Source organism: Acomys minous (genome assembly GCF_964271855.1).
Source record: "Acomys minous genome assembly, chromosome: 7".
Classification (NCBI taxonomy): Eukaryota; Metazoa; Chordata; class Mammalia; order Rodentia; family Muridae; genus Acomys; species Acomys minous.
Window position 1 is genome coordinate 74,695,966 of NC_140488.1, and position 14,882 is coordinate 74,710,847.

The 14,882-nt window shown below is 49.5% G+C and overlaps 1 protein-coding gene across 3 annotated transcripts in view; it reads right to left on the reverse strand.

Moving 5' to 3' along the window:
- Positions 1-4,461: 4,461 nt before the first annotated feature.
- Positions 4,462-14,882, reverse strand: part of NLGN3 (neuroligin 3) — a 25,167-nt gene continuing 14,746 nt past the window's right edge. For all 3 annotated transcript variants that reach the window (XM_084791022.1, XM_084791021.1, XM_084791020.1), the window contains 3 exons: positions 12,932-13,117; positions 9,658-10,447; positions 4,462-8,957 (listed from right to left, as the gene is read on the reverse strand). In XM_084791022.1, coding sequence (XP_084647148.1) covers positions 8,114-8,957; positions 9,658-10,447; positions 12,932-13,117 — 1,820 coding nt within the window. In that variant the 3' untranslated portion in view covers positions 4,462-8,113. The remainder of the gene's footprint in view (positions 8,958-9,657; positions 10,448-12,931; positions 13,118-14,882) is intronic.

A 14,882-nucleotide genomic window follows, 5' to 3' on the forward strand; every position in this document is an offset into this window, starting at 1 on the left:
CACGTTCTTGTACATTAGCTTATGATTTGTGAGCAAATCTGCTCTACAAAATTCTGAGCTCCCTAGGGAGAGGGCAAAGAGCAGGTCTTATTTATCCTTTTGTACCCTAGTCTAATGAAAACAGTTGGGGCCCAATAGCATGAGAACAGTGTGTTATATTTGCACAGTTGCTTACACTTTACTGAGCACATCCACATACATTCCAGCTGAAGTCTCATGACAGCCCTGTGAGGCAGGTGTTATCGTCTATTTTGCAGAAGAGTAAACAGACAAGTTAAGCAATTTGCCCAGGGTTAGACAGCTGGGAGGAGGCAGAGGTGAATCTGCACGCAGGTTTTCTAAGCCCCTGTCTAGTTCTTGCAGCTGTCGGTGCCTGAGTTCTTATCTGGAAATTTCTTCTTAGAGTCTGAAACCATGAGGGCCCATACGGGGGCCTGGGGAGAAAGGAAGACATTAAAGGCCATATACTGCTTTTCCTTCTTGCTCTCCTCTTCTCCATCCTTCTATTTCCAAAATGTACTTCAGTGAAATCCTATTTTTTTTAAATTAATTGTTTTATTTTATTTTTTGTTTTGTTTTTCAGGACAGGGTCTCTCTGTGTAGCCTTGGCTGTCCTGGACTCCCTTTGTAGACCAGGCTGGCCTCGAACTCACAGCGATCCGCCTGCCTCTGCCTCCTGAGTGCTGGGATTAAAGGCATGCGCCACCACGCCCGGCTATAACTTATTTATTTTCATTTTATGTGCGTTGTTGTTTTGCCTGCATGTATGTCTATGTGAGGGTGTCAGATCTAGGAGTTACAAACAGTTGTGAGCTGCCACGTGGGTGCTGGGAATTGAACCCAGGTCTTTCAGAAGAGCAGTCAGCGCTCTTAACCACTGAGCCATCTCTCCAGTCCCCTTACCCACTTCTAAGATTTATTTTTGTTTATGTGTGAGTGTCTGTGCATGTGGTTGTGAGCCACCTGATGTGGGAACTGGACTTGAGGGCTCTACAAGAGCAGCAGTCACTCTAAGCCACTTCCTCCACCTCTGCCTAGTAATTTCATTAATGACTTGGACAGGGTATTGATGGTACGCTGTTCAAAGTGTACATGCTAAGGGATATACCTCAGAGGTAGGGCCCTTGCCCAGCATTCAAAAAGCCCATGGTTCAAGGTTCAATTCCTAGTAAAACACACACACACACACACACACACACACACACACACACACACACACACGCCAGGAAATGCCATGAATCTACTTTCAGAAAGCTCTCAAAAGGCCATCATGAAATGAAAGGTAAATCTTCAGGACCCAGTTCCTCAAATGCAGATGCTTCTGACACTTGGTAGGAGAGAAATGGCTTTCCATCCATCTGCGTGGGTGCTTTCAAATGTTGGAGGTGACTGTGTGCTCATCAGTTTTGGACATTAGCTCCCCCAGATGCTTCTGTTCAGCTCTACAAGGGGGAGGGGAGAGCTCTGCTACCACGGAGGATCGTCATTCTGAGCTTGGACCTGGACATTACCAAGAGACATTAGCAACCTGGAGCAAAGTAGAGAAACGAGGCCTCAGGAGCGGAGAGGCCTGAGAAAGCAATGTGTACCCGCTGTGTATCCTGGAGAAGAGGTGGACAGAGTGGCCTTGTGCCGGCTCAGGGGTCAGTTTTCAGAAGCCTTCACCTTGTTTTGCTTTAGAAGAGGGCGTTGGTAAGAACAGAGGGTGGGTAACATGGGAAACTAACTTGGACTCTTTCTACTAAGGGACCTCGGAAGAGTTTGAGAAGATCCAACGTGCAATGGCTTTGGGAGAAGGAGGCTTCCCCTTCCCTGGACGTACACAAGCAGAGGGCAAGATCAGGAGTTGGTGAAGACTAAAACTAGTGAGGCCGTATCTGACAGCATGACTTTGAAATTCAAATAAAAAGGCTGGAGTTGAAAACAAGCTGAAGCCCTCAGACCTCTTAGGCAGATGTTTCTTATCTCTGCCTCCAATCTCTCTGCCTCTGGCCCATACCGCCCCTATGCTTCAGAACTTTATTTTTTTTAAATACTTTATCATGAGACCTTCCAGATGAAGCATCACAAGACCTCGCTGAGCCTGGAGGTTACCTGGTCAGCCCTTTAGTCAGGCATTTCGCCACCCTTGCATCAGCCCCATGGACTGCTTGTCCGGTCAAGGCCTGGCTATCTCTGTTGATAGAGACCTTCTAAAGAAGAGGCCACCAGAGCCCCTGGATCTAGAGTCACAGGTAATTGTGAGTCAGCTACCCCTAGGGCTGGAGACCCAGCTTCTCTGCTGCCATTTGGGCAGTCTGCTATAATCACAGGGTGCTACATCAAAGTCCTCATGTTGCCATTTTAGGGCATTTGGGTTTTTTTTTCCTCCCTTTTTGAAACTATTGGTGATAAATTTCAAAAGACTCTAAGAGACTGTAATCACGAGATGAAACTTTTATTACAATTGAAAAAAAAAGAAGAAGAAAAGAAAAAGAAAGAACAGAGCTGCCGATGGAGCTCACCTAGCATGCATAAGGCCTTCAGCACCATTCCCAGCACTGAAGAATCTGGCCATGGTGGTACACACCTGTGGTCCCAGGACTCAGGAGTTGGAAGCAGGGGGATCAGAAGTTGGAGGTCATATTCTGCTACACAGTGAATTTGACACTACCCTGGGCTACAAAAAAATAAAGAACTAACGAGAACAATAAACAAGTAAAAAAAATGAATATTTTTTTTTAAAAGGCAAAAGGAGTGGCATTTTAATGCACAATCCAAATCTGTTTTCTTAGAAAACAGTCACATATAACTCAGGAAGCAGAGGCAAGTGGATCCCTATGAGTTTGAGGCCAGCTTCGTCAATATAGCAACTTCTAGGTTAGCTGAGGCTACACAGTAAGATCCTGTCTAAAAACAAACAAAAAAGCCAACCCCCCCCCAAACCCAAATATCCCAAACCTACAGTCCCGTTCCTCCACCTCCCCTCCCTGCCATCCCATAATGATGTGCCCACATCAAGCACATTTCTCCAGTCCTCTCACTGTCCCCACCACTCTTTTCTGGGCACACTTTGTTGTCCTCTGCTTCAGTCTAGTGCCTCTAACTGAACACAGGATACCAGGTGTGGTCTGATGAGGGCAGAACAGCACACGCAGGCTGTTCATGTCCTCTGCTTTCTCTTGAAGGATAGACTCTTATTACTACCTCTCCCGTGGTACACTTGGCTGGTAACATTTTGGACTTCAGAAAAGGGACATTTTCAGCTTTGGGTTAGTTGGTAAATCTGACCTCGTGACCAAAGCTGACTCTTTTTGCCATTGGTCACTGGAGCAGTTAAGAGTCTCCTACCACCTTTACTCAGTCTGACACTTTCTGGCTTGTCTCAAGAATGCCTTATCTAACTGCAGGCAACCGTGGCCACGCCTTTCTCTTCATAGACTTTTTCCAGTCTCCCCATCAAAGGGAGGGAGTTGAATGGGGTGAGGGAGGATGATCAGTTTTTTCCTGACTCTGTACAAGGATGAACAGTCTATTTTGTTTTATGGCTCCCTAAGGAGCCTTGTGTTTGTTTGCCCCTCATCGGGTCCACATTAATTGATCTGTAACTGTGGGATTCACCTTTTTCCTATCCAAATAGGTAGTCCTGAGGCTGAAGAACATACTCATCCTGTTTTCTGTGGGGTTTTAAAAACTACCACCAGGTGCTCTGCAAATATGCTATGCGGGCTGTTATTGAGCAGACCGTGAGGGCCCCTGGGGCTAGATGGCTTTCTTTTGAGGGAGGTTCCTGAGAGAATGTGCTGGCATGGGTGTCTTCAGCCCGGATAGATAAGCTATCACAGGGTCAGCCCAACAGTCATGGGTACCATTCTCGCACAGGGATTTTCAACCTCTGACCTACAGATCCTAAGATGGTTGTGTCTAGCCCCCTATACTTAAACACAAATGATTTGTGTGATGTCAACTCAGGCTTGCTGCTCAGCAATGAGGCCCAGACCAGGAAACCACATGGCTTGAGGATGGCTGTCATTCATCTTGAAATCCTGTCTGCTTTGGCCATCCAGGCCTTTGAAAGGTGTGAGGACCAACTCAAGTTGCCTACTGGTGAGTCCCTGCTTCGCTATGGCATCCTGAGTGTGTAAGAAGAAATGCCATGTCTAAGTCGCTCCCCCCCCCAACCCACGCCACGAATCAGTCTCCTGATTTAGAGGCTCTCTACTATGAGAGGCCCCACTGGGAATATCTGAAATGGAGCACGTAAAGGTTAAACATGAAACTACAGACAAAATGGACCCAAAATGTGGCATCATCCAGGTTCTCAGAGGGTGAAAGACAGCACAGCCATTCCATTTGGCAGCAGCTGTTGAGGGTTTTCAGGGTACCCAGAGCACCTCCTGACCACACTTACATCACACCTTGGCTTTCTCCTAGTCTTGTTTCCACTCTGTCACCCTCAGAAGGAGTGCAGCACACAGGCCATGAAAGAACACAGCTCAGTCTTTATTCAGGAGTCACATTTTGAAGATGGTCAAAGCACACTTGTTACAGAGTAGGTATTTGGCAACCATTGGTTGTTCCTCATCAGCTTCTTTCTTTCTATATTTAAAAAAAAAAAAAAAAGCAACCTAGGGCCGGGCATGATGGTACACGCCTTTAATCCTAGCACTCAGAGAGGCAGATCTCTGTATGTTCAAGACCAGCCTGGTCTATGTAGCAAGTTCCAGGACAGCCAGGACTACATAGAGCGAGCCTGTCTCAAACAAAACAAAGCAAACATAAAAAGCAACCTGGGGGCTGGAGAGATAGCTTAGTGGTTAAGAGCATGGATTACTCTTGCAGAGGACTTGAGTTCAGTTCCTAGCACACATGACCCATGGTTGATAGCTGCCTGTAACTACTGCTCCAGGGGATCTGATGTGCACACACATATACATACAAATAAAACCTGGGGCTGGAGAGCTGACTTAATGGCTAAGAGCACTTGTTACTCTGGCAGGGGACCTGGGTTCCATTTTCAGCACCCACATGGTGGCTCACAACCATCTATAAACTCCAGTTTCAGGGGCTCCAACTCCTTTTTCTGACCTCCATGGGCATCAGACACACACGGGGTGCACAGACATATATACAGGCAAAGCACTCATACAACATAAAAATAAAATAAATAAATCAAAAAAATAAAAACAAAATCTTTAAAAAGAAAATGTTTTGCTGGACGTGGTGGTGCACACCTTTAATTCCAGCACTCTGGAAACAGAGGCGGGTGGATGTCTGTGAGTTCCAGGCCAGCCTGGTCTACACAACAAGTTTCAGGCTAGCCACGGCTACCTAGTGAGACCCTGTCTCATAAACGAAAAAAGGCAACCAACAAACAAATCAAACTCAAACCAACCAAAGCAACCTAACTGCAGAGCCTTGGGCCTAGAGCTGTTACTCTTCTCCAGACCCCACCCACTTGAAACGTACCCACCAAAGCTAGAGCTGCTGCTGTCTAACCACGTAGGCCTAGAGCAAGTCCAAGAGGATGACGACAGGGTCATAAGCTATTGGGTCAAATTCTAGGTCTCCTTTTGGTTTATTTCTGGTGTCTTCAGCACAGCGTCTCGGGGGGCTGGAATGATGGCTTAGGGGTTAGCACCTCCTGTTCCTTCTAGAGAACCTGATCAGTTAGGTTTCTAGCACCCATGTGTGGCAGCTTGCAATCGCCTTTCAGCTCCAGCTCCAGGGTACTGAATACCCTCTTCTGGCCTCCAAGGCACCTGCATACCTCTCTCTCTCTCTCTCCTCTGGTAGCCCAAGCTTGCCTCAAGGTCACTATGTAACTGAGGAAAACCTCGAACTCCTGGTCCTCCCTTTTCTGTTCCTCCTTCCAGGTGTCAGGGGGTTGGACTATACGCCGCTGGGGTGACTTGTCTTTTAACAGTCACTCTGTGATTAATTCTCAGGTCGTACCCTGACATTTTTGTTACGATATGCTAGTAGTATCTTTGTTTCAGAAAAAATAAAGGAAAAAAAAAAAACGAAGAAGAAAGGAGGGCCCAAAGCTAGTCTCCAATCGTGAAATCACTCAACATGCGCTTCTTCCAGCCCTTCTGTTAACTGTTCCTGTGTTGAGCCAACCATTGTCCCTGGCAACACATTAGTGTATTAGTCCTGGGTTTTGATCTTTGTAGACACTACCTTGTACTTGTCCCCTTTGCACACCATCCTGCCTTGTGATAGCTTATTTCCCTCATTTTTGTCAGGATCACTTCGAAGAACTCTATTCCTGGTTTCTGAAGTATCAGTCACCCTGCCCAGCTGTCATGCTTGATGAGCAGACGTCAAGTTTAGCCCTTCAAGTCACAGAGGGCAGTAGGAAATCCCACAACGCTAACCCTATGGGTCCTGCCTTGAATCCATTCCCCTAAAGTTGTCAGGGAGCCACTAGTGTCAGTCCCCCAGAGGAACTCCTTTCCAGTGACTTCTGCTATTCCATTTCACAGACAAGGAAACCCGCATCCTTTGGAGGAAGGAGAGTGGCCCTTCTGTAAGTCAGTGGAGACAGAGGAGGCCACAGGCTGATGCCACATCTACTGCGTTTCCATGGGAGAAAGAATTTCAGCAGGTCAGAGGTCAAGCCTCCTCCTAGCCACCAGTCCAAGATGAGGGCAAGGTGATGATCATGGCAGTGGTGGCATTGGAGAAGGTGGTGGCAGCTGTGGTGGTGGCCTGGTGGCAGAGGAGGAAGGAAATGTTATTTTGGCCGTTTCATTAGGTGCCCCAAGATGACGAGAGGTTCAGCTGCAGAAAATTCCAAGTGCTGGGGGCAGGAGGACAGTTACAGCAACATGATTAGGATCAGAGAGGCTTTGCGCAGGGGGCCCAGGGCAGAGCACAGCTCAGACTTGTCGACGCTATGAGGCAGCAGGCGGCAGGCCGCTGGAGCACTGAGCTTCCAGCTTGAGCAGGCGCCTAGCTCCAGGAGCTGTTGTGGCAGGCCTGTGCAAGGGAGGCAGGTTGGGAGTGCTAACTGGATTTTTTATTTTTATATCAAGACATTGTGTTTAAAATTTTTTTACAAAGGACAAACTCCGTGGGTTTCCGTTAGTGTTTTAAGAACTTTTCTTTAAAAAAAAAAAAAGAAAGAAAGAAAGAAAAAGAAAAAGAAAAAAAGAAAAAAGAAAAGCCAACAACAATCAAAACCAAAAACCAACCAAACAAACAAACAAAAAAATCCACCACTGTTTTGAAAGAGAAATGACAGACACAAGGAGACTGTAAAGAAATGGGGCAGATTTCTGATATCATTACCCCAAGGGCAGAGGCAGAACCCAGATTATATACCCAGAGGCCCAATAAGGTCAGGGCCTCCACAGTACTTAGTTTATCAAACGTAGGCTCCTCTCCGCAGGCTGCTGCTGCTGGCCTTTGCAGGAGCAGGCTACCCTGTAGGCATTGCAGTCCTCTATGGAGACACAGAGCCAGTTGGTGCTGTCCTTGATGGCCCTGTAGCCCCATCCATTGCTAGCCTCTTCCTCCTTTCACCCCATAGTCTTGTACCCCATAGTCTTACTGTCTTGGAGGGTCCTTTTCCTTGGTCTGGTTGTATGAACACTGGGAGTCCCAGAAACAGAATCCTGATCTTGGAGCACTCCCTTCCAGAGCTGCTTAGCACTCAATGGGCTGGAAAAGCATTGGTTTCAAATTTGTTTTTTAAAAATCAACAAAAACAAGACCTAGAGAAAAGACCAAGTCTGGGGGAGGAAGAGCTCTTTAAAGCTCCCGAGTCTGCAGTTGGTAGACGGTGCAGTTCCGAGAAGGCGAGCACCAAGGGGGTGTCCGGCTGTGGCTTCCAGGGCCCCAGGAGTTGTCTATGGTTGGGCTCAGGGAGCTGGCTCCAGCTGTTATTCCCATGGGCCCTTGGTACCAAGGACTCATATGTGTCCCCATTTGAAGGGCCTGTTCAGATTCACTTCTGCTTTGTGTTTTTGTACATGCGGGTGCATGTCCACATCTGTCTGTGTTTGTGCAGATGGGTCTGCTGTAGGGTGTGGGTGCGTGCGTGTACATATATGTGTATGTGTGTGCATGTGTGTTTGTGGGTCTGGGAGGGAGGGAGCTGGGAGCTGGGTTGTGCTCTGCGCTAGAGCTATACACGGGTAGTGGAGTGTGAGTGGGGCAGCCCGGTACTATTGAACCCTGCGGCAAAGGTGTTATAGGGGTGCAAGGTCTGCAACCCAACCAGGGAGTTGGGAATCATAGTTATGGTGTTGGGAGTCATGAGTGGGATGTCATCAGGGGAGCGCCGCAGGGTCAGGGTATAGTCGGGCAATGCTGTGAGGCGCAGTGTGTCGTGTGGGGGGCCAGCCTCACACTCATGGTGAGTGGGACCCAACTGTAATGCGGCCAGCTCCTCCTCTGGAGCAGTTCCCAATTCAGGGGCACCAGTTCCCCTCTGGGGGCTGGGCTGCCTCAGGGGCTCCTGTCGTCGTTTGTCCTTCCGGTAATAGAGGGCAGCAAAGGCCAACACATTGAGAAACAAGAGGGAGGCCCCCACAGCGATGGTGACACTTAGTTCAGTGGAGTAGTCTCGGGGATTCTCGACCAGGAGTGGCCCTGCATCCTGGTCTCCGTTCCAGGACCCAGGGGCATTCTCATTGCTGTAGGCAGGTGAGATGGCTGGCCGCTTGGTGCTCCAGGTCTTGCCGTTGGGCCTACGGGTGATGTGGGAGCTGTGGGTGGTGTCCGGGGGCGGCACTTTGGTGGTCGTGGATGTGTAGTGGAACATGTCATGCAGGTTGTACAGGTGGGGCACCAGGTGTTTCCAGAAGGCTACCTTGGTGGCTCGGTAATGATCCCGAACCCTTGGTTTCAGCCCGATGTGGAGATAGAGCTGGTCTCGGGGATTGTATTTGGACCAGGCCACTTCCTCAAAGCGGTTGGCCTTGGTGTGAATGAACTTGGTATCCTGGGGTACCGGCTTGTTGGGATCCCTGAAATACCACATTGAAATCTGGGGTCACCATGCTACCTGGAGAAAGAAAAGGCCCAGCCTCCTTCTTCTCACTCCCACCAGTCTGAAATTTCCCATGACTTCCATGCTTTTCAGGGCCTTGTCTGTCCCCTCCCCCTTTCCTTCCCCAGGCCTTGAACTCCTAGTTCCCATGGCAGGCAGCATGAAAACATCTCACTCTTCCCCGCGTTCATCCACTGCCATCAGGCCATGTAAACCCTCTGTCTTCTCACATGCGACTGAATACCTATTTTCATTTGCCCAGTTTTATCAAGAGCCCCATGAAAGGCTCTTTCCCAGTGCACGCTCCCTCCCCTCCATAGTGCTTTTGACCAGCTAACTTTGAATCCCACAATTCTGCCAGTAACACTTCCCCGCTCAGACCTGATGTTAACAGAGTTCTGAGCTTCAACACAATTATTATTTGGTGGCTCTGGGTACCAGGGCCTGGGGGGGCGGTGCTAAGCGAGAGCTCTACTACCTCCTTGAACAAAAGGAAAAATGAAGGAAGGCGAGGGGAAGCACAGAATCATGGCAAGAAGGAGACTGAGGGTGTTAGCAAGCAAGATGTAGGGTGTTGCATCGAATGAGAGATAATGGAGGGGGTTAGACAGAGGAGCAAAAGGGAGGGCATGGTGGGGTTCCAAAGAAGAAGAAGAAGTCATCCATTTTCTCCTTACCCGGTCTTGGCAAAGTTGGTCCAATAGGTCATAACAACAGCACTGAGCATGACATCATTCTTGGAGAAGTTGCAGGGGAAAAGGTCAGTGGGACCTACCATAGGGACACCGAAAACATAGGGCACTTCATCCCCATGAGCTGCGTCTGACCATGCGGGTTTCATGAGGCTCTGGCAGTGATGGTAGAAGGCGTAGAAGTAGGTAGGTGAGCCATAGCGGGCATGCAGATCAGCTGTCACCACTGAAGGCTCCACCCACTGGTGGTCAGTGAAGAGTGCCACCAGCGTTTTACGGCGGGTCTCAGGGTTGTCACGGTCTGCCCAGTCTGTGTACATGAACTTGATGGTCTCCCGCAGGGTATCCTTACCCTCAGGATAGCCATATAGATTGTCCACAAAATTGGAGACCGAGTAGTCAAAGTCAGTGCCCGAGACACCATCCTCGGGGTCCACCACCCCTTCCACAAACTTGAGACCCTCACCCTGGTTGACACCTAGCATGATATCATAGTTGAGAAACTCTCCCTGCTCCATAAGGATCTCAGGGTCATCGGGAATGACATCACCATCAATCACAGGGCCAAAAGCCACATGGTAGCGGGCCGGCTGAATGTCTTGCTCTACTAGCTCCTTGGCGCTCTTTTGTCGAAGACAATCCACCATATCCACGGTGTCCAGCACGTTACAGCCCACTTTGTCTGCCAGCAAGCTGGTGTACTTCACTGGTTGGTAGTTCACAGCCCAGCTAGACAAAGCAGAGCCACTTTGGATGATGGCCCGCTGGAAAAGCCCTACAGAATATAGGTGGCAGGGGTCAGAGCTGTCATATCACATCTGGCCATGAAAGCATTTTATCTTTTGTCACTGAGGCCACTCTATGTTGGGAATTGGCTATGAAGGAAGAGCTAGTCTTTTACCAGGAGATGCCGGGGGGGAGGGATGGGGGGGGGGAAGCTGAGCCCCTTCTTTGATTGTTTCCCTGTCAAGGCCCTGCCCCCTTATACACTGCTTCCCAGTCCGGTATGGTACAGGGGCTGGTAACTTGGGGGTTAAGGGAAATGCTGGGGAGAATTAACCCCTTGGATCCCAGACATGGGCCTCCTTATGCTCCCTCCTCTCTTTATCACTGTTGTCTCTCGCTCTAGCTTCCTGCCCAGCTGGGCCCAGTTCTGTGCCAACGCACCACCAGGGAGCTGGCACTTACACCACAAAGGGGTCTTTTTCATGAGAGATGAGAAATGCAGGCAGGAGAGAGCCCCACATTCTGGGAGTTTAGGGATGAATCCCAAGAGCAAAGGCCCTGGGGTCTGAGGGTCTCCCGGCACGTGCCCTGGCAGGGTGGACTCTGCATAGATTTCCCTTTTGCTGAAGTTATGGACATGTCACACCCAGATTCCCAGAGCTGGATGGAGACCCCATCCCCCAAACCCAAAAGAAGAGGATTCTTCCACCTCTCTAAAAGAAAGAACTATTTCTTCCTGGCCCCAACACTCCCAAGAGAGCATCTGGCTCTCAGGTACACAGGGCCAGTGGAAAGGTGCTTTATGTGAGCAGAGGGAGGGAGAGAAGTGTGGATTAGCGCTTAAGGGAGAGCCCTTTCCCCACACTACCCTCCATTGATTAGTGCTGGCGATGAAACCCAGAGCATCCCGCAGGGTAGGCAAGCGCTTTGTCACTGAGCCACACCTCACCTCTCCCGGGGAGAGAACAAGTCTTTAAAGAGGCTAGAGCTACAGTCTCCCTTAAGATGCACAGCACAGTGCAGGCTCAGGAAGGCCTTAGCCCAGTAAAGAGGCCCAGGCAGAAGAGGGGCCAGGCCTCTCTTCAGACACAGGCATCCTTATAGGCAGTCACCTCACCCTCCTCTAGGGGAAAAAAAAAGGATTCTTGTTTGGTCTCCTGCCACCTAGAAACAGATCCTCCTTCCGGTGGTGCTGGGGATGAAGCTCAGGCCTTTTACTCACTCACTCACTCACTCGTATTCTCTCTCTGCATGTGTGTGCATGCATGTGTGTGCATGCATGTGTGTGCATGCATGTGTGTGCATGCATGTGTGTGCCTTCTTTTTTTTTTTTTTTGAGACAGAGTCTTGCTGGTAACCCTGGCTGGCCTCAGACTTGTAGCAGTCCTCTTGCCTTAGCCTCCTAAGCTCTGGCAGTGCAGGTGTGCACCACAATGGCCATCTCCCCATTCTCTCTCTCTCTCCCTCCCTCTCTCTCTCTCTCTCTCTCTCTCTCTCTCTCTCTCCCTCTCTCTCTCCCTCCCTCTCTCTCCCCCTCCCTCCCCCTCTCTCTCTCTCCCTCTCCCTCTCTCTCTTCCTGCCCCAGATAGAAGCTGCACTTTAGTCTTCCACCAGTGAAGTTTCTAGAAAGGCTCAGGGACAGAGCTTCTGGGACAGCGAGATGGTTCCTCACAAGCCTTCTTCAAAAGATGGCAAGGCTTCTTGTGAGAGCACTCCATCACAGGGTCAATCTCAGCCATAAAAAAAAGTGTTCCCACTCACATACTTCCTCACTTTAGAGAAGGGCACTTATTTCAAGAACATTTTTTTTCCCCACAAGAAGCTCAGCTTTTCTTCTCAGAAGTATGATGTTTTCTATAAGCCAGATGGAGACAGAACAACCCCCTCGCCTAGCAAAATAGGGCCTATGCAAGCCCTTCAGAAACTCCCCGGCAGAGAGGACCACACCAGAAACAGGGTAAAAATGAACGTCCTTTCAGTGACGTATATAGTCCTGGAGGGAGTCTATGGTCCAACAGAAGTCTGTTTCCCTAGGGGCAGACTGTCTCTCAGGCTGGGGAGTCTTACTTTGGACCCACCTCTCACTCTAGACCATTCTTCCTTTTGTACAGACCTCTGCTCCCCACCAAGAGAGGTGGACAAGTGTTACTTACACCTAGAAGCCAATTTCCACCTTAGATTTCGACTCTGAAGGAATATGCCGTTCCCATAGTGAAGGATTCTGTTGCCTACAAGGAACTATTGTTCCTTCAGAGAGAAGCATTCTATTACCACTCTCCCAAATACGATTCCCATGTGAGCCCGAGCAGGGTGTGAATGGGGATTCTTTCACATGAGGACAAGCACGTCTTCCTGCGCAGAAACATTTCCTTTTCACCTCCCCACGCCCCATGGGATATGGAGCTGGTAGGAGTGCTGATTCCCCTTGGGCATGCCTGGGGTATGGAGGCAGCCATTCTGGAGCCTGGGATACCAGGAGCTCGATGTGTACTAGCGCTAAGCTGTTCTATGTTACTCCTCAAGAGCTACTCACCCTCAGAATGATGAGACAGCGTGAGGAGGCTGACACAGGATGCACCGATGCCGGAGCCAAAGACAGTAATTCGTCGGGGATCTCCTCCAAAGAAGGCAATATTCTCACTCACCCAGCGGAGGGCCTGGATTTGGTCAAGGAGCCCATAGTTGCCCTTGGCAGCCTGATCCCCAGTGCTCAGGAAACCTAGATTCAACAAAAAGCACGAGATAATGAAGGTGGAGGGATGCGAGCTTTGAATTATGACGGCATGAAGCATGCACTCAGGTAGCGCTTCCCATCTCAGGAATGCTCACACAAACCGCTGCTTCCTTTCCTTTCACAAGGCCCAGCATCACCAATCTAGGCCTGCCTCCCACCCATGATCTAATTTGATGTGGCTGTTTCCTCTCGGCAGAAGACTTAAGCTGCAGAGCTTACAAATGGCCAGAACTCAGCATTCTCTGCCCTGATGTTGTACCCAGGGATGTAATCGTAGTATCAGGAAAGATACCGTGGGGAGAAAGCAAGGACCCTGGAACCAAGCAGCCCTTGGTTAAATCTAGGATGAATCCATCTTGGACATGTGGCTTTCAGCAAGTTATTTAAAAATCTCTGGGCCGTAGTTTCCTCTTCTGTAAAATGGGGATAAAAATACCTCAAAGGGTTGTAACAAGGATAAAATGAGCATAAGCCAAGCACGTGGTAGATCTACAGTTACATTTTCTCCTTCGTTCTCTCTGAAGTGAAGAGCCCACAGGCAGCAGTCCCTAAGCTCACCTTGCCCTTCCTGTGCAATCTGTCCATCTTCACTTTCCCCCCCAGGGCTTTGGTATGACCCCCTTCACATCACTCTTGGGGCAGGTCCTCATCTCCCTTCCTCCAACACCTAAGCAGTCAAAAACTCTAGGGGATGCAGCCCAGCAATCTGTGTTGTTAACAAGCTCTCCAGGTGATGCTGATGCCTGCTAAAGTTGAGAAGCCACTGGGTCAGATCATCTTTTTCATCTGATGGAGAAATGAGGAAGTCAGCGCACTGCGTTACCACAGAAACAGGTCTTCCCGCCCACCCACTGGGATTTGCTGCTGAGGAGACTACATGTCACCATGGAGACTACCTTCCCACCCACCTGCTGGGATTTGCTGCCGTGGAGACTTGTTACCATGGAGACTACCTTCCCGCCCACCTGCTGGCTATCCCACAGAGCTGTCCTATACCCCCCCAAACCCCATGCTTCCATTTTAGACTGATCCTGATGCCTCATTTCCTCTATCTCTTCCTTGATCCCCAGATTCCTTGGAAGGCTTCATCTATTGTCTCCTGCCCTAGACTTCTGGAAGGGTCCTTTCCAGGTGGATGTAATTGCTGCGCTCCTACACACTGGAAACCCAAACTTGGATCAGTATCCTTTGACTCCACAGCTAAACGCCTGTTCACAGCACCTGGAATCAGCTTGGTTCAGGGCCATGTTGGAGGAGCCCACAGCTCACAGAGAGCTGGCTCACAGTCCTGGCAGTCTGCAGGCAGAAGTTTAATTCAAATAGAGCCAAGCAGGCAGACAACCACATCACTATCTTCCTCGGGCATTTGTGTACCTAGTTTCTGCTAAAGAATCTATCTTACCACCTCCAAGTGTGTTATTAATTTCCCTTGGTCACATTAAGTATGTAAGTAGAAAGTAAGTAAGTATTCCTCCCTGAGCTTTGGCACAGGTCTTCCTTAACCCCAGGTTCCAGATGAGGAAAGGAGAGGGCGTTGGGGTACACCTGGGCAATGACAAGTGGAAGAACTCTAGTTCCTTCAGACTCGGGGGAAGGAAGCAGCATCCCTGTGTGGGGACTCCCACTCAGAAATCCAAGTGACTCTTGTGGATCATAAAACTTAGCTGGGGGTGGTGGCAAAAGAAGAGGAAGAGGAAGAGGAAGGAGGAGGAGGAGGAGGAGGAGGAGGAAGAGGAGGAGGAGGAGGAGG